This window comes from Erpetoichthys calabaricus, chromosome 2 (genome assembly GCF_900747795.2).
Source record: "Erpetoichthys calabaricus chromosome 2, fErpCal1.3, whole genome shotgun sequence".
Classification (NCBI taxonomy): domain Eukaryota; kingdom Metazoa; phylum Chordata; class Cladistia; order Polypteriformes; family Polypteridae; genus Erpetoichthys; species Erpetoichthys calabaricus.
Window position 1 is genome coordinate 148,457,829 of NC_041395.2, and position 25,756 is coordinate 148,483,584.

At 40.2% G+C, this 25,756-nt stretch overlaps 1 protein-coding gene across 2 annotated transcripts in view; it reads left to right on the plus strand.

The window, feature by feature from the left end:
- Positions 1–25,756, plus strand: part of LOC114645438 (coiled-coil domain-containing protein 39-like) — a 62,912-nt gene that overhangs the window by 20,483 nt on the left and 16,673 nt on the right. Inside the window, exons 11-15 of one of the 2 annotated variants that reach the window (XM_028793293.2) lie at positions 9,682–9,843; positions 10,130–10,267; positions 10,661–10,869; positions 13,367–13,490; positions 14,070–14,229. In XM_028793293.2, coding sequence (XP_028649126.1) covers positions 9,682–9,843; positions 10,130–10,267; positions 10,661–10,869; positions 13,367–13,490; positions 14,070–14,229 — 793 coding nt within the window. Of the gene's footprint in view, positions 1–9,681; positions 9,844–10,129; positions 10,268–10,660; positions 10,870–13,366; positions 13,491–14,069; positions 14,236–25,756 lie in introns of both variants that reach the window. The other variant, XM_051924027.1, reaches the window with a different exon arrangement.

The window sequence follows — 25,756 nt, forward strand, 5'->3', positions numbered from 1 at the left end:
CTTTTTGGGTGATGATAAAGAGAAATTTGCCTTCTTGAATGAGTTTTTCTGTATTCATAATATTCACCACACATCTCAAATTACAGATATTGAATTAGTACCTGATTATTTCAGTAGAACTTTACTTTTTGTGGTTGATAAGTAAGCACCTTTTACGAAGTTAAGAATACAAGACAGATCAAGTCTCTGAATTTTCATCTCTGCTCAAAGCAAGAAGTAGTCATATTATTATTACTATTTATTACCTATTACTTGCCCAGAGAGTTTGGACACGTCATTGTTATTGTTTACATCCCTCCTCGGGCGGACGTGGAGATAGCGGGTGACATCATCCACTCTGCTGTTGCTAAACTACAAACGCAGCACCCCGAGGCGCTTGTGCTAATCTCTGGAGATTTCAACCATGTGACGCTGCACAAAACATTACCTGCCATCTCTCAGTATGTGGATTGTAACACCCGGGGAAATAGGACTATTGACCTACTGTATGCAAATGTTAAAGACGCTGTGGAAAGCATACCCCCGGAGACAGACAGACAGACAGACAGATACCAGAATGTCCAAAACACACTTCTTTTATTTCGTTTCGCACCACAATGCCTTCCTCTACCAACTCTTTCTTCTTTCTCTTTCTTTTCTTCTCTCTCTTTCTCACCGCCTCTCCCCTCCTCACAAGCTTTGTCTCCTTCCTCCCAACTCTGGCTCAGCTTCTGGAGGGAGGCGGTCCCTTATGTACTGACCCGGATGAGCTCCAAGTGCTCCCCTTGACAACACTTCCTGGTGTGGCGGAAGTGTCAAGAGAGCCCCCGGAAGCCCTCCAGGTGCCCCTGGGAATTCTTCTGGCAGCACTTCCTGGTGTGGCGGAAGTGCTGCCATCCAGGACTTCACAAATGTCTGGGTGCCCCCTGGTGGTGGCCACGTCCTCTGGCAGAGATAAGTGTCCCAGCTCTGGTCCAGTGGCCCATAAGCAGACCCGGGCGGCTGCCCCCTCATGGCCCAGGAGAGGTATTGTCCATCATGGGGACCATCCAGGTGTCCCGGCTGGGTAGGGTCCCCATCCATCTGGGACACTGCCCCAGCACCAGCTGAAGCCGGTACGGCAAAGCGGCCCGTCCCGCAAGGGCTATGTGTTTCCCATGGCGGGGCGCCGGTATACCATCGTCCACGGTCCGGTCCTGCAAAACATGATATAAAAGAGGCGGAGACGTCGTCCCAATGCCGCCTACTGGCGTACGGACAACGTCTCCACAGATGACCGGCCCCATGGCACTTGTAACATCGGCGGCCCCCTTGCCATTCTGGTGCCCTCCGGACCTGAAATCAAGACGGGAACGCCCGTGCCTGTTTCTCCTCAGTTGGGTTTGGAACTGCTCTCCACCGCCGTGGAGAGAGCTCTCTCACTACCTGCGAGCTTTCTGGACTCCGGTTCTTTCTGTCGGGAGACCCCCCCCCTTCTTTCTCCGGGGCCTCCCGTTACTCTGGGGTGCTGTAACAGCCTGGATCCCCTTATGGTACAAAGAGGGACCCCGTGCTGTTTGCACTCCTCTCGATCGGTTTCCTAGTGCTGCAGCTTCTTGGAGCGGGGCAGTTTGGGTGCCAACACATACAAGCCGGCACCGTCCCCCCGTCTCTTCTCCCGCTGCTTGCTCAGTACTCGTACCCTGATCTACTGTGGGACACCCTGCTGTTCGACTCTGGTCACTGCCGTCACAGGTCCCTTCGCTAGGGCTTCCCCTTTCCTTTACGGTGCTGGTAATACTTACCTGCACCGCATCAATGCTCTGGCTGGAGAATCCCACGGTGTACTTACCCCCCCACTGCTTTATGGTCATCAGGGAAGCCTCCGTTTTCTTCTCCAGCCCGTCGATCACCTCTCGCATCAAGCGCAGGACCTGAAACAGCGACTGTACGGGCCGAAGGGCTTCCTCCAGCTCTCGTACAGCCGCCAGCAAAACCAAAACATCAGCCGGCATGGAACTTACAGTTTGTTCAGTTTTCCCGTCTGGCTGGGAGCCATGGAGCTCCTGCACCTGCTCAGTTGGGTCTTCAACCGTCCCAGGATTGACGTTCGTTAGTCCCGCCTTCGACCACTCACCAGCGGGTACACAACACACTCCGTCCAATCCTGTGCCTGTCTCTGGGAGGGACTTCCGGTCCTCCAACGCTCCCTCCACCCTATGAGCGGACTCGGTCGGGGAAGAGTCTTCTGGGCAGCTTCCGCCCCGCAGCCCTTCTGCAGTTAGCAGTGGCTCCTCTTCGTCCCCCGTCGTCATCTCACCATCGCTTCATGGGTCGGCGTGCTTTGGCCACAGACGTGGATTTGGGCAATCCCCTGCTAAAAAGCAACACCAGGTTGACAGCATGGTAAGCCCCGCCAAGTGTATCGCCGTCATACGCAGGGCTTACCTCCCGAATCCCGTCTTCTTGAGCGTGCTGTGGCTGGGTGGCCTCTTCCGTTGCCCCGCGACTCGTGCATCCGCGACGACGACGCGGGGTAAAGGCGTCGCTACCTTCAGGGCATTTTTCCCCTTCTTTCTCCCCATTGTCGTGGATGTCCATTAGACGTGGTCCTTGGCGAGCGTTTTCTGGAGTTGTAGTCCCAGGAATGCGTGCCGCGTTAGGCGTGCGTCTTCGTCCGCTGTGCGGGCAGCCTCCACAAAATTGTTTTTTTGAAAACGGGGTCCCCTCCTTTTAGCAGGATTAGGGCCCCACGTTGGGCACCATTGTGGAATATGACCCGGACACAGACAGGCAGACATGATTAAATTACCCCACAAACGTTTATTTAGGGTTTCCATGATACACTCCATCACTACTCACACAAGCCCCAATACCCCTCAGTCCAGGCCAACACAATGCCTTCTCTGTCTCTTCAGACCGCCTCCTTCTCTCCTCCAGAAACCTTGTCCTTCTTCCACCCGACTCAAGTCCATCTCTGAAGGGAGGTGGCCCCTTTAAATAAACACCCGGATGTGCTCCAGGTGTGTTCCCGGCAATCTCCCACCAACACGCCCCAGTGTGGCGGAAGTGCCGGCTGTCTCCCCGGAAGCACTCCGGGTGTCCCTGTTCCTCTTCCCCCCAGCACTTCCTGGTGTGGCGGAAGTGCTGCGGTCCAGGGTCCTCCAGGTATTGGGGTCCCCCTGGCGGTGACCACGGGCCCCTACAGGGTCGAGCTTTCCAGCTCTGTACCCACAGCCCCCATGGCGGTCGCCCCCTCGAGGTCTGGAAGAGGCACAAGCCCTCTTGTGGTACCCCCCATCCAGGTACCACAACGCATACAGCGCCACCCCGCTGCCTTCGCTTGGGAAAGCAGATCATAACCTGGTTCTGCTTCAGCCTCACTACAAACCAAGAGTGAGGGAGCTACCTACAATCACACGCTCATTCAGGAAGTGGTCCCCTGAGGCATGAGCAAGCTCTGAGAGACTGCTTTGGAACTACGGACTGGGATCATATAGTGAGAACGTTGAGGTTGTTGACTGCTCTACTGACTACATCAACTTCTGTATGAACATTGTAGTTCCAGTAAGAACAGTATACTGCTATGCTAGCAACAAGCCATGGATTACAAGTGACATCAAGGGCCTTTTGAACCAGAAAAAAAGGGCTTTTAAAGGCGGTGATCAGCATGAGCTCAAGCGCGTGCAGAAGGAACTCTGAGTCCAGCTCAGAGCGGTGAAGGAGCAGTACAGGAGAAAGCCAGAGCAGAAGTTGCAGAATAAAAGCATGAAGGAAGTGTGGGATGGGATGAAGATCATCACTGGCTGCAGCTCGAAGCTGGGTGCCACCATCGAGAGAGACATGGAGAGAGCAAACCTGATGAACAACTTCTTTAACAGGTTTGACCACCCTAACCCACTCTCACCTCAGAGTACTGCACCCTCCACCCATCCTTCTGCTGATATCAGCATAGGAAAGAGTTTCACCCCACCTACAATTACATCAGCCCAGGTAAGCAGAGAGCTGAGGAGTCTTTGTGCCAGCAAAGCAGTGGGTCCAGATGGAGTATCGCCACGACTGCTGAAGACCTGTGCATTGGAGCTGGGGAGTCCTCTACAGCGTATCTTCAACCTGAGCCTAGAACAGGGGAGAGTCCCGAGGCTTTGGAAAACATCTTGTATCACCCCAGTCCCAAAGGTATCACATCCTGGTGAGCTGAATGACTTACGGCCAGTCGCCCTGATGTCACATGTGATGAAGACCATGGAGCGCCTGCTGCTTCACCACCTGAGGCCACAGGTCCGCCACGCCCTCAACCCACTGCAGTTCGCATACCAGGAGAAGGTGGGAGCGGAGGATGCCATTATCTATATGCTACACTGATCCCTCTCCCACTTGGACAGAGGCAGTGGTGCAGTAAGAATTATGTTTCTGGACTTCTCTAGCGCCTTCAGCACCATCCAACCTCTGCTCCTCAGGGACAAGCTGACAGAGATGGGAGTAGATTCATACCTGGTGGCATGGATCGTGTACTATTTTACAGACAGACCTCAGTATGTGCATCTCGGGAACTGCAGGTCTGACATTGTGGTCAGCAGTACAGGAGCACCGCAGGGGACTGTACTTTCTTAGGTCCTGTTCAGCCTATATACATCGGACTTCCAATACAACTCAGAGTCCTGACACGTGCAAAAGTTCGCTGACGACACTGCTATCGTGGGCTGCATCAGGAGTGGGCTGGCGGAGAAGTATAGAAACCTAAATAAGGACTTTGTTAAATGGTGCGACTCAAATCACCTACAACTGAACACCAGCAAAACCAAGAAGCTGGTGGTGGACTTTAGGAGGCCTAGGCCCCTCATGGACCCTGTGATCATCAGAGGTGACTGCGTGCAGAGGATGCAGACCTATAAATACCTGGGAGTGCAGCTGGATGATAAATTGGACTGGACTGCCAATACTGATGCTCTGTGCAAGAAAGGACAGAGCCGAATATACTTTCTTAGAAGGATGGCATCCTTCAACATCTGCAATAAGATGCTGCAGATGTTCTATCAGACGGTTGTGGCGAGCGCCCTCTTCTACGCGGTGGTGTGCTGGGGAGGCAGCATAAAGAAGAGGGACGCCTCACGCCTGGACAAACCGGTGAGGAAGGCAGGCTCTATTGTAGGCATGGAGCTGGACAGTTTGACATCTGTGGTGGAGCAACAGGCGCTGAGCAGGCTCCTGTTAATCATGGAGAATCCACAGCATCCACTGAACAGTATCATCTCCAGACAGAGGTGCAGCTTCAGCGAAAGACTGCTGTCACTGTCCTGCTCCACTGACAGACTGAGGAGATTGTTCCTCCTCTATCTAATCTGGACTTTTGCGATATGGACTAGGGACCAGGCTTTTTAGCTACCATATACTGAACTTGGGAACAAACACACATTATCAGTGAGAAAAGCAAAAAAAATATTATTTACATTATTTGCAGTCTAGTAAATTCTGTAATATGGTTAATTCTATCAATAATAAGTCATCCACCTCCTAATGTAGCACTTCATAACTGCTTGATATCTGACCAGAAAGAGATTTACTTAGTCCAGGGATGGCAAACTCCAGTCCTGGAGTGCCGCAGTGGCTGCAGGTTTTCATTCTGACCCTTTTCCTAATCAGTGACCAGTTTTCACTGCTAATTAACTTCTTTTTCCCTTCACTTTAATAGCCCTGTTTTTAAGGATTCAGTGCTCTGAATTATTTTCTTCATTAAATGACAGCCAAACAGAAATCAAATGTGAAACAAGTCAACAGTTGACCAGCTAAATTGGGGCTAATTTAGCTCCAACCAGTTTCTTAATGAGAAGCCAGTTCTTGCTGTTAATTAAATTAGTTATTTAATTCTATGGCTTGTTGCTGCTCTCATTCTGACACAGCAGACATTTCCATAACTGTTGATTTTCTGTTTTTTCTAAGAACATTGTCAAAATGTTTTGGGGACCTGAGAGATCAGCCTTACTGAGACCTTTGCCTTTCTTTATTTTCAGATATTGTGTGATGGGCACCTTGTTTTGTGTCTCATTATTGTTTGGCAGCTAATTAAAGAAAAAGAAACAACTAAGGGGCCTGAATCAAGTTAATTAAAATTAAGGCAAAAGAAGTTAATTAGCAGCAAAAACTAATGAAGAAGATGGTTAGAATGAAAACCTGCAGTCACTGCGGCATTCCAGGACTGGAGTTTGCCACCCCTGACTTGGACTTTAACAAACATGTTGCTGCTGCTTATCTATTTGATGAGGTTTACACAGAACCTCCAAGTGTTACCACTATTTATTCTGTCTCCTATGTACCTCATTTCACTCTTTGACCTTTTTCTCATTGTGTTATCACTGACATAACACAAACTGTTAATCCTAACAAGGGGATTAACTAGATCCATGATGTAAGTAACATCCATTTTTTTCAGATAAATTTTGTTTAAATTGCGATACTTTTGGACATATGGATTTGTATCCATTATTGGCTGTAGAATTTCTAATACATCCAATTGTTTAACTCTTTCGATTCTCTGTTGCATCGCTTCTCCGTGATCATAAATATAAACCTGCCCAAATTCTGGTTTCTTTGAAATTAAACTTGTAGTAGCTTTAATTGTTTCGGGACCACAGATTCTCATAGAGTGTGGTCCTGAATCGTGTAAATCTACGTTTTGAGCATTGAATGATGTGAATGCGAACAGATTATTGTAGACTAGCAAAATACCCGCGCTTCGCAGCGGCGAAGAACTGCTTTAAAATTTTTATTAAGAAGAAAAGTAAACCTTTTTAAACTGAGAGAAAATATACCAATAATTATTTGTTAAGGATCTCTTTGTATACCACGTTGTCAGTTCGGCCCTCCAGTTGTAACATGACCAAGCTGTACGCTGAGCTTACTCTTGAGCATGCAACATATAGTTGGCCATGTGAAAAGCAATCTTGCCTCAAATCAATGCCAACCTTTTGTAGGGTCTGTCAGTGAGGGCTTTGCCTTTTATTAATATAGATTCAGATATTTTGCCTGTAGTGTTTGTGGATTTCACTTTCACCAAATAACAAATCTTTTATTTCTCCCGGATACACCTCTTCATTGGGAAGAAACACTACTTCTCCCTGATGTCAATTTACTTCTCCCTGATGTCAATGCAAATTAGACGATCTACAAGTCCCCGACTTAAACTTAAAGCCGAACAATATCTATATACTTCTGTCATATCACCTGTGTCCATATATTCAATCTCTTTTCACTGTTCCATTATTTCATCGAGTAATAATTTCCATTTATTAGCACTAATGTGATCTTTACTATCAGTTTTTTGAGACATTCGAATTTTAGTACTTTCATAATCTCTAACTTGCTCTGCATGTGTATCGCACCAACATTTTTGAACCTCTTTACAACATTCTACTTTGTCTTCTACTCTTTGTCTTTTCTTCTTCTACTGTTTTTATTTTGTTTCCACCCCTGCTAGGTCTTGTTAGATTTTCAATTCATCTTTTGGCACAAAGTCTTGTCTCGTGGGACTTGAAATTATCTCTCTGAAAAAGTTTTGTCTCATCTCTCTGAAAAAGTCTTGTCTCGTTCCAAGATTTTTTTATATAATAGAGAGATTATGTTTAGTACTGCTGTAGACAGATGGAAACCAGTTCATAGTTCGTAGTTTGTATTACTAAACTTTCAAAAGCATATAATATGGCTAATTGTTACTTTCGGTTTTGATCAAAATACTTGTGAATGGTTTGAAATTAACTTTTTAATAGGCCAGCAGTGTGTTGAAATGGGACACCAGAATGATGGCTTTTGAGTCAAAACTTGCTTTTGATCTATATACACTAATGATATTGTTTTATCAGTAACAGACTGAAATGTACAGCTTTATATGAATGCTATTATTCTTTATGATTTCGATGATTTTGTACTATCTGTTGTTGAAAATCTATAGCATAATTTTGATACTTTGCAAAACAATGATCTTGTTAGCACTTTTTAGAAGATTTAATTTTACTTAGTATGATAATCTGAATATATTTACAATGAAATGATCTACAACTGAAAGAGTTACAAAATATAAGTTTTTTTGACAAAATAACTTTTAAATCTAAAGTAATCTAGGCCAAAGGTTATCCCTAGAAAAATAACTTGATTCTGTGTTAATATTAGGAAAAGAAATTTTAAACCTCTGGGCTAAGTGTGTCACTCTGCCTTTATTTATCTCTTCTAACAGTTATAGCACTAATCATTGCATGCTATATGGTAAATTGGAACAACCTCTTTTTATGTGAGATGATATCAACATAGATCTTTGTCTATTTATAATGCCCATATTGGTCATTCACCACATTATATTACATCTATAAAGAACATGACAAATGGACTTTATCATACTCTCTCCAAAGGCCGGATTATTCTTTAGGATGGCCCTGTGAGTTGTTACTGAAACTGGAAAGACTGCTTTTAGTTATTGTTAACCAGTAGCCTGGGACAGTCTAAGATACTTTAAAAGTCATCACCTTTGTACTAATGGGACAATTTGAATTCATAATTTCAAATTGCTTTTCTGTAGTCAGGAATTATTTTAGCAGATTTCTCTATTGTTCATAATTCCTTTTATTAGCTTTGTTATTTTTCTTATTGAATTTTGTGTTTGTTACTACCTGTTGAATTTTTTTATACTTGGCTGCATTGCAAATGAAGATTACTGTCAATATGTTTTGAATTAGAGAAAAAAGTGGCTCAATGGTAGCGCTTACTACCTCACAATGAGACTACAGTTCACGTCTCGGGTCCTGTCTGCATGTGTTTCTTTCGGGTGCTCCAGTTTCCTAAAGACTGGTGATACTAAATTGACCCTACTGTGTGGTGAATGTGTTCACCCTGCAATGGACTGGTGCCCAGTCTAGGGGATTGTTCCTGCCTTGTTGCTTATACTTTCTGGGATAGGCTCCAGCCCAGTTCACAATTAAGTGGGCTTAGAAAAAAATATGATATATTCTGGGTTTATGTAAAAGTAAGAAATTAAATTAATATATACATATATATTTTACCTCTTAATGGCCTCTTAGCAAGATCTATATTACCACATTGGCACACATTTTTCGCCAAGATTAAAGAGGCTTCAGTCCACTCATCACATCTGTTTGTGTCACAGAAACTAATGCCTGTAAGTTTCTCTAAGCAAACAACTGCATCTCATGGCACAGCGTGACAAATGATCCTGAAATTTGCTTTAAATTTGAAGGTCATGAAAGGTGCTTGTGACCATAAAGAGTCGTATGACTTAATTTTTTTTTGATATTTAATATCTTTTACTATGAAGTGTTAGTGCTTACCTGATTATCTCTGTTTTAGTTTTTATTTTTGAAAGATGTATTTATTGTTTTTTGGGAGGATAACATCTTGGTCAATCTTTACCACACAATTTCTAGTGACTTATAGTAATTTTCTTTCTTCCATTCATTTGGTTGTGCTTAGTTTTAGTAAATGTGCTAGTTATACCTGACTTGATTAATGGATAGATCATGGCAAAGAGCTCACTAGAGCATTTGCAGATGAAAATTGTCTTTATGACATTCACACAGTCTGTTGACACACCTTTGCTACTGCATGAGCACACCATGTAATATGTGAGATATATAATTGAAATTTTACAAAATAAACATTGAAGTCCATGATAATATTTGATGCCAGAAGATAATACACATTCAATTATCTTATAAATAGGATTTCAGGATACAATATTTAGAAAGAAAGATAACAAGGATGGAGAAGGAGCATGATACTGAGAAGCAGACAATTGAAGCTAAGACAGAAGAGCTGACCAAAATTCTTCAGGAGAAGAAGGCCACTTGCAGCTTTTTGTCAACACAACTTAAAAGGCTACAGGTAGTAACGAATTTAACATCAAGTCAAATAGCCCATGCATAGCACAATGCATTACTGTTGGGTGTTTTAATTAAGTTCCTTTATAATGTTTTTTTGTGATATAAGAGCTTCTTATAATACAGAGTGATTATATAGAGACATTGAGTTATATCATGTATCACTTAAGCAATACAGTATGTCACTAAAATGTTAGAAATTGACATTTTTAGCTTGTTGGGTGTTTTTTTTTTTATAAAGATAGTTTTTTCCAGAGGCTTTGGTTTACTAGTGCTAAATCCCCCCTCAGGATGAAGTTCGCTATCTTAAAATAAAACTGGACAAAACAGTATCAGAGTGTGCTGATCTTGATGCTAAGATTCCTCGAATGAATATTGTCATTGATGTGTCAACAAAAGAAGTGAAGACGCGTAAGATCAAAAAGCAGGTATTGCATCTTTTTCTTAACCTGAACTTGTAAAATGCAGTTTAATAAAGGCCTGTAAACTGTTTACATTTCTCCTCCAAATGATCAAATTCTCATTTAGTGCTTAAATGAAAATGATGTGTTGAAATAAAATTCTTTTTACTGGTATCTTACATATACAAACTGAATCTTGTGCCGTGAGGCAGTTGATTAAACAACAGTAATGAAGGTGTGAAAACCATGTATATTCCATTCTTACTGCCTGCAGGTTTATAGAATATTTAAGTATTTTTTTAACTTCATCTCTTGTTACTATGTCTAACATAGGTTTATTTTCATCATGTTTTATTAAACAGAATTTAATTGGTTGTATAACTAATTTGGAATCTTCCATCAATTCATAATTTCTTACAGGAGGCTCTGGCTGAAGTTAATGTTATGAAATTGCACATAAAGCGTCTGCGAGACCTACTATATAGTAAGACAGATATTACAATTTCTTTAGAGAAGAGAAAACTCTTATTACAGAATGCAATGAGGGAAAGGCAAGATGACATCAAGGTCCATCGGGAAATGCTTCAAAATCAGTACAGACTAATAGATCAGGAACGTCAAGCAATCAGGTAAGCTTCTACTTGAAGAAAAGGTCAGCACATTTTATGCTCTATTTATTAAATTCAGTAGAACCTGTTGTACTTGGTCACTGTTTATATCTTTAATGGTATTCATCTTTTAGATGATTTAGCCATACTATAGTGTGACTGCTTAAATCTTGCATTTAATGCTAGGACAAATACATATACATTAAAAGGATGTTTTCTTTCAGTTTAACTCCCAAGACATATACAGTGTTATACCACCTCTGAACTTGGATTTCACAAATCATATTAGTGTTTTTATCATTATATATATACCATTAACAGCGCTTTGCACAAAAACGTGCAGTGAATGCACTTGACTTGAGCTTTCATAGTTTTCATACTCTTTCTCTGTGCGTTTAGCATTTGTTTGCTCAGAGGTCGATGCCCTTGGTGCTTCCTGAGAAGCTCTTCTTTTCTCCACCCTATCGGTCCGCTTCTTCTCTTCTTTCGATGGCATCTTTTCACATTAAAAGTGATTACATCAGTGTTTGTGTTGCAATTACTTAGTACGTTTTCCTTAATTTTTCACTTAAGCTGGCACTTAAGTCTTCAATCTGCTTCAAGAATGATTTAAGATATGAAGAGAATAGGGGAAGTGACGGCGAAGGTGGTAGGAATGAAAATGGCACCTGTACTTATGTGCCACACGGCCACCCTGCTGGCCACTGCAGAGAGTTGATTCTACAATAAAATAAAAATAAAAAGAGAAATAACCTTGGAGGTCAATCATCACCCGGAAAGCAGATAGTAGACTTCAAGTAGTATATGTGTACCAAATTTCAGGTCAATAGGTCAAATGGTTTGCGAGCTAAAGGTGATTTAAAATCCTGGACAGACAAATGGACAGCCACGGTAGTGTATTATATAAGTAGATATATATACAGTATATATTGTCATGTACATAAAAGGAATAAATGTTAGACATAAGAAGAACTGGGTTACTGGGAATTTATAAGGTTGCAGATCTATAAAGCATCCCCTTGTAAGTTGCAAATCATTAAAGGGAGAGGGGCATGGTCCGTGACTATGGGAAATTCTCTACTCAGGAAACAATACTTCATTTGGGTAATTGCCCATTTAATGGCTAGGGTGCTCCAATTGTTTCCAGCTTAGGCACATAATGGGGTGTTTAGCTTTGTCAACCATCTGAAGATGCATTGGTCTGGAGGAAGAAAGTAAGCAAAAAATCATGAGAATATAAGGAACCTTCCTAAAGGCATAAAATGAGGTTTCAGTGCACTGATTCCATTCCGCCATGTTAGTGCTTTGTTTCTGAGTGAGTTCAATTAAAGATGTCGCCCTCTTAGAAAACAGAGGCAAAAAATGTTGGTAATATCACGCAAGTCACGCAAGTAATGTGGCACTGTGGACAGAATGTAGTACAGCCAACACATGGCTCATGTGATCCTTCCATGTACTGAAGTCAATTTCTAGGTCATACAGGTAGATAGGACTATAGGCATTGTGGGTCTCCTGCAGTCTGTCCATCAGACGTTAAAATGTTCCTGGCATCCCATGCAAAATTAACAGAAGAAGGGTTACTAAACGCAGTTTTTTCTTTGGCCTATTCTGTTAAATAAACTTGCCAATAGCTTTTGATCATGTTGAGAGTGTTAAGCACTTTCTGAAGTTAAAAGTAAGAAAGTTAACAAAAATAACAAAGTTAAACATAACAAAGAGGGAAAAAACTGCAAATTAACCAAGTAGCCAATCCACAACTGAAAAGAATGAAGCATGATTTTTTTCTATAGCTGATGGGTATGCTGTTTTTCACAATGTGATATGAAGAGAACAGGAAGTTGTTTTTGAGTGAGTAAAAGTAATTATTAACTTCTTGGTTGACATTTCTACTGTATATGGAGGCGGTGCTAATTATAGGCTTTGCTACTAATGAAAAGTCAAGATTTTTACCAGTATATGTATGTATTCATTACTTATTTACATTATATACATTAGACAATATACTGTATATCAATATTTTTTTATTACAGTGGCATCAGTTAAAAGAAAAGGACCATTGCAAGGTCCACTCTTGCATACATCCACGCTCACACCTTCACAGCCTAGTTTAGATTCAACATAATACATGTTTCTTTCTGATCTGGAAAAAAGTCCATTCAGGCATAATGAAATTATGCAAACTCAATATAGACAACATAGAGCAAGTATAGGATTTGAACCCCTGATACTGGATATATTTTGTATATAATGTATATATAACAGTCCCATATGAAATATTTTAAAGTTATTGTATTTTAAGTATGTTCTCTATATATATTAAGATTAATCATTTGAAGACAAAATTACTGAAATTTCTTTATGGATGAAATCTTTGAATAATTTACACTTATACATGAACTGGATTTTATTATAATTAGAGTTTGTTAAATTTTATGGGTAAAGGAAATAGAAGACAAGCTGATCTAAAATTAATAGACACCTTGTACTGACATTGAGCAGCTTTCTTTTTCTGATTTAGCATGGAAGTCAATGAAAAATTAGCCAAAATAGAGAAATTAAAGAAAAGGTATGAAGTTATAACACTTGCCATTACACCTCCAGAAGGAGAACAGGAGTCCACTCAAGCATATTATATTATCAAGGTACATTATATTTATATTTTCAATGCAAATGTTGTTACTGGTAAACAATTTCAGTCATTAGTTGATGTTAATTTACTATGTGTACCTTATAGGTTCTGCATTAAGCAGACCTGTAGTATGAACATTTTAATTTTGTAAAAAAAAAATGTATAGATTAGACATTAGATTATGATTATTCATTTTCTGCTTCCAAAATCAAAAAATGTAGAAGGTTACAAGAAAAATTCTATAAAGTGCAAGTCAAGAAGATCCAATAACCTTTTCGAAAAGTCAATGGCACCTGTTTGAATCTTTGTTATATTTCTTAGTGAAGCAGAATATGTTCTATTGTATATTTATCTTTATTCAAAATGAACCTAAATTCAAATGAATTAATCTAATTATTAATCTAAGTCAAATTACTAAATCTAAGTCAAAACCTTTAGATTACAAAACTTGTCAAAAGAAACAAGTTTAAAGTTGTTTCCCTTTGTTTGGTATCCCCATGATCCAGTTTGGAACCCATTAATTATAAATTAAATATTGATATGAATCAAGAGTTCCATTTGAATTTTTCAGCCAGTATTTTTGTATTTTTAGGCTGCTCAGGAGAAAGAGGAGCTTGTCCGTGAAGGAAATGAACTGGATACCAAAATTCGCAAGGCAGAAAAAGAAGTAGAAGCATTAGAAAATACATTAGACTTACTTAATCGCCACAATTCAACATATAGAAAATCAGTAAATAAAGTTACAGACTCAGGTATGGGTGAAGAAGCACATTTTCAATGTTACACTCTTATTTTTGAAGACACTCATAGAAATAGTTTTGTTACATTTTATACATTTATGCAAAAGTCAGCAGTTTATGTACTACTATATAATGGAGAAAAAGCCAAAAAAGTGGATGCTTATATTTCAGATTTTAAAAAGCACATAAAAAGCATGAAAATTTCCCTTTTCCATTTAGTCATATTAGTTTTTTTTGCCCTTGCAACACTGATTATAAAGTGGAAACTTACCCTAAACAAAACTATTAATCCATAAATATCTAAACAATGTCAAAATGCATATAAACTTATTAAATCCTTAAAATCAATGTGTATCATACATTGCATGCCACATTTTTATAATCGCAAAGCATTTTACGCAGTGTAAAGAAAAAATTATGCAAGAGAGATGACACCCAGTTTTAACATTAACACAGCATGACAAAGTATAGAACCTGCTAATTAATATGCTGGTTCATTTCAATTATTAATTCTATTTATAGTTATTAATGTTTTTTGTAATTGTCTTTATTTATGTGATGAGTGATTTTCAAATAATCTCTTGAATGTTATTATATTACCATTTTACTTGTATCTTTCCGCTAGCACTGCCATTTTACATCTCTGGGTTTCATTGTCACAAACATTTTGTGTGTTTGGTCACAATAACGTTGTATGGTTGCTAGGTAGGTGATGCACATAACATGTGATTCCTGAAATTGTTGTGGCCATTCACATGGTGAGGTGAAAGATACAGCCTACAGATACGCTGGGACGCATCATCAGTGATTTCCTGGGTTTATAGGGTGTTTCGGGTGTAACAAGATCATACACCCTCACCCAGGTGACCCATCTGGGGTTGATAAAGCCCCGACTGGCATCCCAGCAGCATTAAGCCATGGCTCACCCCTCCTAATCCATAGCCATCTGGAAGCTCTTTCTGTTGCCTCTGTTGCAGTCCTGATGGTTGTCCTTCTGAGTGGCCCATTCATGGCCAGTAGGGTGTAGACTGTGTAGAGAGTGTGACAGGTGAAGTCTCTGCTGCCTGCTTCCACTGGATGGCAGTGTGCTACCCACCCCTGTCTCCAGCAATCTTCCAGAAGCCCCTGGTATTTGGCCAGCTTCCTCTCAAAAGCCTTCTTTATACGATCTACCCAGGGTACAGTAAATTCTATTAGGGCAAGCTGTTTTGAGGCCTCTGATAGAACGACAATATCTGGGCACAATAATGTTGCCATGATATGTGCCGGAAACATAAGTTGCTTGCCCTGATCTACCTTAATCTGCCAGTCCTGTGTGGTGGAAAGTAGACCTGCAGCAGCTCTAGGCTACAGTTTCAACTGCTCTCCTGCCTTGACAAATGTTATCTGCTTCCTGGGAGGACAGTAGGGAATGCTTATTTTTATGGCTGAGGAGAAACTCTCAACAACTACCTTCAGCACATGGGGCTCATGCATAACAGCGTGCGTAGAGCTCACACTAAAACATGACATATGGACAAAACTGGAACTGTGTGTACCGACAAAAAAATTCAGATGCACAAAACCATGTGCAAGCCAACTTCCACACACTTCAGCTCCATAAATCCTGGTCAGCATTAAAAGTAATGCACGTGCACGCGCCTACCATCCCACCCCAACTCTACCCATAATTTGCCATATTTTAATATGTGAATCAATATAATATCATGTTACTCATTCAGTGTTTGGTTAAAAGACAATGGCAAAAGCATGTGAAAAAAATCGGGAGTGGTCTCCCCTAGACTTTGTCATATACTCCGATATGGGGATGGATGTTTGAGGAATAAACCGCAAGACAATGATTATATTTTTATATCATGTACATTAAAGAACCATTGACAACAAATCAAATTAAATTAATAATATATTGAGCAATTATTAGTAATTATTAGTAAAGTTGAATAAATTGGACTCTACAGCTGCATGAATAAAATGTAAAGTACCTCTTCCGGTTAATGGAAATAGCCCAAAAATTAATAGAAATCTATATTTTGTACCTAATACTTGTATGTAAAATTTGGTTGACCTAAGTGAAAGCGTACTCAAGTTATTGTGTTTACACACACATACACACATACGCACACACACGGACACACACAGACATAATTCCAAAAATTGTATTCAGGAAGGTTTAAAATGTCGAAATGGAATTTTTGGAGGATTCCAATACTTTCCCTATACTTCGTATACGAGAAAGTCAGGGAGGTCTAAAATGTCAAAATTCATCAAAATCTCGAAATGGAACTTTTGGATGATTACAATACTTTCCCTATACTTCGTATACGAAGAGTAAAAAGAATTACAGTGAATGCGAAGTGGAGGCAAGGAAAACCATACTATTTGTTGGCTTAAGCAGTGGTATAAATAACAAAAGGTAGTTGATCGAGTGATACAGAGTTCAAGTTCAAAAAGTTGAGCAGTGCCCGAAGAAGTGGTCAGATGTCAAAGTCAACGTGAATAGGCGAGTCGTAGCCCATCGTCTGAGTGTCATACAAGACCGTATTAGGGTACAGAGAAAAGAAAAAAAGGGACACTGTAAAAAAAAAAAAAAAAGGTTGAAATGTCCACTTTAATCTCGTAGTTTATTTTGCCATTAAAGTAGAATGTTGTAATAGAGTTTCTCAGATCCCATCGTAACTAAAGTAGCACGTTAAATGCTTTGTATTGCATATGTTCTTCTATGTGCTCTATGTGTGTGAATCACTATGTGCTACTTAAACAGGCTTTCTCTTATGCCAGCAGGACACAGAATACATTACATTCATGATATTACAGCTCTCTGAACAATTTAATTACTAAGATGTATAGCTGATATCATTTTCATGATGAAATGAATTAAAGCATGTATTAAACCTGGGGGCACGGTGGCACAGTGGTAGCGAGGAGCTGGCGCCCCGTTCAGAGATTGTTTCTGCCTTCCACAAGATCCTTGTTGGGACATGCATGACCCTCGATTAAATAATTTAATGCAGCAGTACTGTCTCTTTCAAACATACCAACTCCAAATTCCTGTCCTTCCTTTTCTTTCTCCACATAACCATTCCCCACACAATAAGCTCTTTAATGTAAAACTATCTCTAAGCTTCAAATGCAGATTCTTCAGAACTTTTAAGGAACATTGAAATGTCTTTGTAGTACATGTTTAATTATTCCATCCATCTATCCATCCAGTCCCAGAAAGCATACAGCACGAGGCAGGATCAATCCCTGGACAGGGCATCAGCTCATTGCTACTGCTGCGTCGCCATGCCCACATGATTAATTATTAAAAGTATACATTATTTAAATGAAGTTAAAAATGTATCTGTATAATGTAATATACATACTTTAGTGCATTTCATTTTAAAAATGATATTAAGAGCTCCAAGAAGATAGCTCTTGGAAATCTAATTCAACTTCAAAGCCAGTTGTCATCATCTGTAAATACGCACTCTCTTCTATTGAATTGAATTGAATTCCTTTATTGTTATTGTATGGTACAATGAGATTCAATATGAAAATCTTCCATAAACTAAAATGAGAAAATAATAATAATAATATTGTGATAAAAAATAATGAAAATATATGCAATATGAAAGCATAAGTACAATATACATGTACAAAGTGTAGATAATACAAATGGTTCATAATGTACCTCAGGTTGTGCCATTTAGTGCAAGTTTACAGTGAGGTAATTGTAATTCTAAGTACAAACAGTTCTACCGGGAGCACTTGATTGACTGATTGAGTGCGTTTATAGCTCTTATGATGAAACTGTTTCTGAACCTCAAGGTTCATGCAGGAAAGTCTCTGAAGCGTCTGCCGAATAGGAGAAGTTCAAATTGACTGTGTGCAGAGCTGAGGCAGCGAGTGGTGCACTGAGAGTAACAACCCTAAAGCAGCTGTGGTATTTGGAATAGTTTAGCCATTCTGTGGACTATTATATTGTTACAGGATTATTACAATCAGATGCATTAAATTTATAATATGTGGTTAATTTCAGTGTACTTGATAAAGCCATGTCAGGGATGTAAATCTAAAAAAGAATTTGCAACCACACAGGAACAGTAGCACTGCTTTGACACTGGGAGCCGCCAGTTTGCAAACTGAGTGGAAACTTATGTACGCACAGGGAAGGGCTGGCGTGAGAATGTATGTGGCTTTACGCCAAGTTTAGTTTTTATACATCTCAAAATGAGCTTGGAAAAGGGCATACACAACATTTTTGTGCATACACACCGTTTATACATGAGGCCCCTGGTCATTGCCCCTTACAACACTTCCATAGGGTCTTTGCACAGCTGCTCAGGATGTGTTTGAGTTTCCCTGTCCCAGAGCAGAGAGGACAGGAAAGTGTTTGCTAAGCTAGATAAGATGTAATCTACAGCTTGGATTAAGAATTTAATGCACTGGGACTCTGGTCGTCAGACGTCTGTCCAAGTGAGCCTTCATTCTATTGCACTCTCATCTCATAAAAAGCACTCTGCTGCCTCATGCCTGGCATCGTGCTGTATCTTTCCACATCCATTGTTGTTCTCACGTCTTTTTGAACAAGCACTCACCTTTCCTTGCCCTGGACATTATTGTATTAGGCATTGGAAAGTTGCCCAATCTTGATCTTCCTTTTGCTACTACCTCTTCCTCAGCCTTGTGGCTCATGCCATCTCCAACTCCCAGTGGCACTCCATTTTTTGCCGGTCTGGATCTCAATGCCTGCCACTGAGACTTTAGGTTCATTGGGGTCTATATACTGCAGTGCCTCTCAAGTACTGTAGACATTAAACTCTTAAAGGAAGCTGCAGAATGTTATTATTCCCATACAGAGCTGCACTGCTTAAGCTGCCAAGCCACCTAAGGAGAAATCCATTAATTTTCCTCTTCATTGTCTCCCCTAATGTAATGGGCATATCATAAACCAGCAAAGGCCAGAGAATCCAAGGCAGGATGCTATATTGATATACCTAGTACTTGAATATCCCAGGCAGCTCAGACTTGTCCACTTTGCTGAGCCAGGTCTCCAGCTTCTTGATGGATATCTGGATAGATAGATAGATACTTTATTAATCCCCAGGAGGAAATTCACATACTCCAGCAGCAGCATACTGATAAAAACACTATTAATTAAAGAGCGATAAAAATGCAGTGCAAGTTAACAAATGCAAGGTGGAGAGTGCGAGGCAAGTATAACAGTCAATAATCTTGCGTAGTGTTAACGTTTAACCACCACGGGTGGAATTGAAGAGTCGCAGAGTGTGGGGGAGGAACGATCTCCTCAGTCTGTCAGTGGAGCAGGACAGTGATAGCAGTCTGTTGCTGAAGCTGATCCTCTGTCTGGAGATGATACTGTTCAGTAGATGCAGTGGATTCTCCATGATTGACAGGAGCCTACTCAGCGTCCGTCGCTCCACCACAGATGTCAAACTGTCCAGCTCCGTGCCTACAATAGAGCCTGCCTTCCTCACCAGTTTGTCCAGGTATGAGACATCCCTCTTCTTTTTGCTGCCTCTCCAGCACACCACTGCATAGAAGAGGGCACTCGCCACAACTGTCTGATAGAACATCTGCAGCATCTTATTGCAGATGTTGAAGGACTTCAGCCTTCTAAGGAAGTATAGTCTGCTCTGTTCTCTCTTGCACAGCGAATCAGTATTGGCAGTCCAGTCCAGTTTATCATCCAGCTGCACTCTTAGGTATTTATAGGTCTGTACCCTCTGCACACAGTCACCTCTGATAATCACGGGGTCCGTGAGGGGCCTGGGCCTCCTAAAATCCACCACCAGCTGTTTGGTTTTGCTGGTGTTCAGTTGTATGTGGGTTGAGTTGCACCATTTAACAAAGTCCTTGATTAGGTTCCTTTACTACTACTCCTGCCCACTCCTGACGCAGCCCATGATAGCAGTGTCATGTCATCAGCAAACTTTTGCAAGTGGCAGGACTCCGAGTTGTATTGGAAGTCCGATGTATACAGTATAGGCTGAACAGGACCGGAGAAAGTACAGTCCCCTGTGGCGCTCCTGTGCTGCTGACCACAATGTCAGACCTGCTGTTCCCGAGATGCACGTACTGAGGTCTGTCTTTAAGATAGTTCATGATTCACGCCACCAGGTATGAATCTACTCCCATTTCTGTCAGCTTGTCCCTAAGGAGCAGAGGTTGGATGGTGTTGAAGGTGCTAGAGATGGATGGACAGGATGGACATACAGGGAAAAGTGGAACTTGTATGAATCTCAGCCTCTCTCTTCAAAACAAGTTATCTTGACTTAGCAGGCTTAGAGCTCATACTTCTCCACTTGATGAGTCTCTTCAGCCCTTGCAGTATCCATCTGCTCCTTGGTACAGAGGATATGATGATTGTGAGGTCATCTATATAGACTCTGATGGGGGATGTCACACGTTGGACTTGGTTGATGGGCCTCTGTACTCCACCTCTGCTGTATTTACTGTCATGTTCATGGCTAGGGCAAAGAGGATGACTGACATAGTGATATTACCCTTCTCCAATCGGTGACAACTTGATGTCTCTGACCCAGAAGTGACTCTCAATCTGAAGTTTTATAGTAATCCAAGATGAGTTCCTTTATCTTACTGGGGACATGGTGCTGGTTTAATGCAGACTCTTCCAGATCTCCTTTCCCCTCGCATACCTCCCTCATAAGCTGAGTGACTATGTGAATTTGAGACAACTTGGCCTCACTGAAGTTCCCCTTTTTAACATTGAAATGTCAATGTAGTTGTTCTTGTGCATGAAGCTTGTCAGCTGGTGGGATAGGATGCCGAAGAAGATCTGGACTTTGACAATAAGCAGCAAAATCAATCTAAACTGCTAAATGTCTATGGAATTCTTCTTCTTGGGAATTCAAATCCTCTCCCTTTTTATTGCTTGGTGATGATCCCCCTGTGTGAGATTGTTCCCAATAGCTCCCAGAGAAGTTGGAATAACTCTGGACAGCGTTTGTATACCTTGTAAGGGACGATACTTGGTCCTGGCAGCTCTAGCTGCTTTCACCACCTCCATAGGTAGGTGTCCAAACTTTAGAATTTCGTCTAAGTAAAATAAAAATGTCTTATTAGCAATATAACAGAACTAACAACTTTGTTTTTAGATTTGACTTGATTTTTGGAATTCATTTTGGCTGTTGTGCTTTAGTTTTTCTAATTTAAAAGAGTCATGTTTGTCAGGCATGTCCATCAATCCATTATCCAACCCACTATATCCTAACTACAGGGTCACGGAGGTCTGCTGGAGCCAACCCCAGCCAACACAGGGCGCAAGGCAGGAAACAAACCCTGGGCAGGACGCCAGCCCACTGCAGGGTGCGCACACACACACTCACATCCACACACCAAGCACACACTAGGGACAATTTAGAATTGCAAATGCACCTAACCTGCATGTCTTTGGACTGTGGGAGGAAACCGGAGTACCCGGAGGAAACCCACGCAGACATGGGTAGAACATGCAAACTCCACGCAGGGAGGACCTGGGAAGTGAACCCAAGTCTCCTAACTGTGAGGCAGAAGTGATACCACTGCACCACCGTTTGAAAAATCCCTTTAAACCTATTTGCATTTCTGGAACTCACAAAATAAAGTACTCATAGACACAATCTCAGTATCCCATAAATTATATTTCTGCGACTTTTCTTTTACCAATTCCACTTGGTGTAACCTTTTATATCTATTTACATTTACTGACATTCATCCAGTCTTTTATACTGCAAATAGTCTTTTCATTAGTATTTTCAGAGCATTCACTTTGCTAAAAAAAACTTTTACACAATTACAATTCATAAGAAACAAAAATATATACATTTTGTGTGAAATTGAGGGGCATACATGCACATTTTTTACAGCAGTTAAAAATGTGCATTATTAGGATTTTTTGGATGATTACTATTTTAAATATTACGTGTTAATATCTAAATATGTATTTTAATACTATCCTCAAAGCAGAATTTTGTTTATTCTATTTAACAACTTTGAAATACAATAAAACATTTAAAAGACACTATATTTAAGACTTGTTAATGGTCATTGTTTTTCCAGTAGTGTACCACTACTAAATATTATTAGGTGAATGTAGCATTCTAGCAGTCTTTGATTTATTCATTTCAGGAAGCCTGAGCTTAACCTAGTAGCATTGGGTGCAAAGCTGGAACTGTTGCTGGACAATTGCATTTTTCTCAGACATGCTTTAATAAAATTCTATTATGTTTAATACATAATTGTGTTACTATATTGATCTATACTAATAAAAGGCAAAGCCCTCACTGACTGACTCACTCACTCACTGACTCACTCATCACTAATTCTCCAACTTCCCGTGTAGGTAGAAGGCTGAAATTTGGCAGGCTCATTCCTTACAGCTTACTTACAAAAGTTAGGCAGGTTTCATTTCGAAATTCAAAGCGTAATGGTCATAACTGGAACATATTTTTTGTCCATACACTGTAATGGAGGAGGCGGAGTCACGTATCGCGTCATCACGCCTCCTACGTAATCACGTGAACTAAAAACAAGGAAGAGATTTACAGCACGAGTCGCACGCGGGAACGAAGGTAAATGACGTTAATTTTTGACTGTCTTTTAATACTGTGTAAGCATACATATTAACACATGTGCAATTAAACGTGTGCATTTACGGGGTGATTTCTCAGGCTTAAAAGCTCACCTTTTATCAAACGCGGGAACAAAGGTAACTGACGTTGTTCACTGTCTTTTAATACTGTGTAACCATACATATTAACACATGTCCAATTAAACGTGTGCATTTACGGGGTGATTTCTCAGGCTTAAAAGCTCGCCTTTTACTAAAAAGGTAAATGCAAAACTATTTTCAATCAGTTTATTGAAATGCTCCCGTTAAGGATTGCAATAACATATTCGCGAGATAAAAGAACGAAGTAGGGGGAAATGGAGGAACAGCCGCAAACAGCGAAGAGCAAAAAATTCATTAAACAATTGAGAACGGAGCGAGTTAAGCATACAAGCATGTTCATAAGGGAAACAAACCACGGTGTAAAACGTAAGTTTAAATAAAGTTTATAGAAACGGTCCCGCTGCGGATTGCAATAACATATTCGCGAGATAAAAGTTTAATGAGAAGACACGAGGTATAAACGAACCACATGCCGTGGCGCAACGTTAGGGGCAACAGTTTCAACCATTCTATGATCTGCTTCTCACAACTGAAAGACGGCACATGGCGGATGTTAGCCGACTTGCTGACCGCAACGTTAGGGGCTTCAAGTATGGCGCTGACGCCACATCTCAGTGCCAACACTTTGCAGACTGTACTTAAAAGACACGCCCTCCTCACTGGACAGTTAAAAACACCAATCAAACTAACGATGACATCAAGTATTACCCAATCAAAAGTAGGAAAGGAGGCATCTTCATAAAATGCGTGTGGGATGATTTGCATGAGACGCTGCTTTAAAAAAAAAATGATTACAAAAATACGGGATAAATCCCATCCAGTATTGATTCAAAACGGGATGCGCAATTTCATTGTCAAACGCGGCACGATTCCGTATTTTAAAGGACGGGTGGCAACCCTACAGTGCCAGGTAACCACCCATACAATCAGATTGTGATTCAGACTAGGAATGCAATGAATGTAATTACCCCGATCTACATACAAGGCGAAAGTCTTGCAACATTCAAAGATGATGGTTTGGGATAATTAGTACTTATTAAGTACACCATGGAACATAAAAGAGCTTATGAAGCCTTGAACCGAAAAAGCAACATCTCAGAGATCGTACAAAAAAAAAAGGAGGTAATGTCGTTTTACTCGCTGTAGATTTTAGTGAAACATTACCAGTTATTCCACGAGGGAGACCAGCAGATGAACTCAACGCTTCTTTAAAATCCATGCTTCTCCCACGGTCGGTTATATGTCGCGTGTTCTCAGGTAGGTACACCAAAAAATGTATACATTTAAGCATGTAATGGGCAAAGAAAAAATGAGGTATACCCGAAGGCACTGCAGTAGTACTCAATGTAACTTTACTTCTTAAATGTTAATGTTTTACTGTTTAATAATTTATACGCTTCTTATATATTGTTCAAATTCTTTTATCAAAATACCAGTGACAGCGCAATGCACGATAACATGGAGTGAATACACCATACGCATCTGCCCACGGCCGCCCTGGTGTGCGCAGATAGGAGTTGATTCTAAAATAAAATAAACATAAAAAGAGTAAAACAATCATCACCCATAAAGCGGATAGCAGACGTGACGTATTATATGTGTACCACATTTCAAGTCAATAGGTGAAACAGTTTGCAAGCTACAGGTGATTTAAATATCCTGGACAGACCAACGAAAAGCCACGGTAGCAAATTATACAAGAAGATTTTACTGTTTAATTATTTATATTTATATGAAATGTGCTTCTTATATATTACTTCATATTCTCATATGATAATGATGTTAATGTTGTTTATATTGATTTCTATGTTATTGTAAGTGCATCTATGTGTGTATATGTATGTATGTATGTGTATATATATATATATATATATATATATATATATATATATATATATATATATATATATATATATATATATATATATATATAAAAAATATATATATAAAAAATATATGTGTATATGTATATATAATATATCTGTATATGTGTGTATATGTGTGTGTATATGTGTATATGTATATATATATATGACAGCAACACTCATAACAATGACAACACAATTACATTGACAATCATGTTACGTTATTTTTAAAATGTTTCCTTTACTTTTTCATTACCTCTTTAACACACTACTTCTCCGCTGCGAAGCGCGGGTATTTTGCTAGTTTCTAATAAAATGTAAAGTGTTGCAGCTTTTCAAATTTTAGGTGAACCTGAAAGTTTAAAATAAAGTATAAAAAAGTGTGAAATCATACAACTGGTATAAAATTGACTCTGGCAACCCATGACTCACTAATAAATGTGAGTCTGAAAAATGGATGGATAAGGGTCAGTACTGGGGCCAACACTATTTTTATATACACAAGTGATCTGGATAGGAATTTAAACAAGTTGGTTAAGTTTGCAGATGATACAACACTAGATGGAATAATCAGGAATTCATTGAATCATAACAAAGGGACTTCTATAGTATACATGTATGTGCAGATTTGTAGCAGATGAAATTTAATGTAAGTAACTGTAAAGTATTACATGTAGGAAGTAAAAATGGTTATATTTGAATACAAATTGGGAGGTCTGAAACTTGAAAGTACCCTATATAAGCAGGACCCAGGAGTTGCAGTGGACTTGTCACTACATCTAGAAGGCTAACAGAATGTTTGGTTAAATAGTACAATTTCTAGAGTATAAGTCAATGGAGGTTATACTTTTAACTTTATAACACACTGCTGAGGTCTCACCTGGAGTACTGCATGTAGTTTTGGTCTCTAGGCTACAAAAAAGACTGGACAAAGTTCATAGAAGAGCAACTAGGCTGACTCCAGGACAACAGGGTATGAAGAAAGATTGAAGGAGTT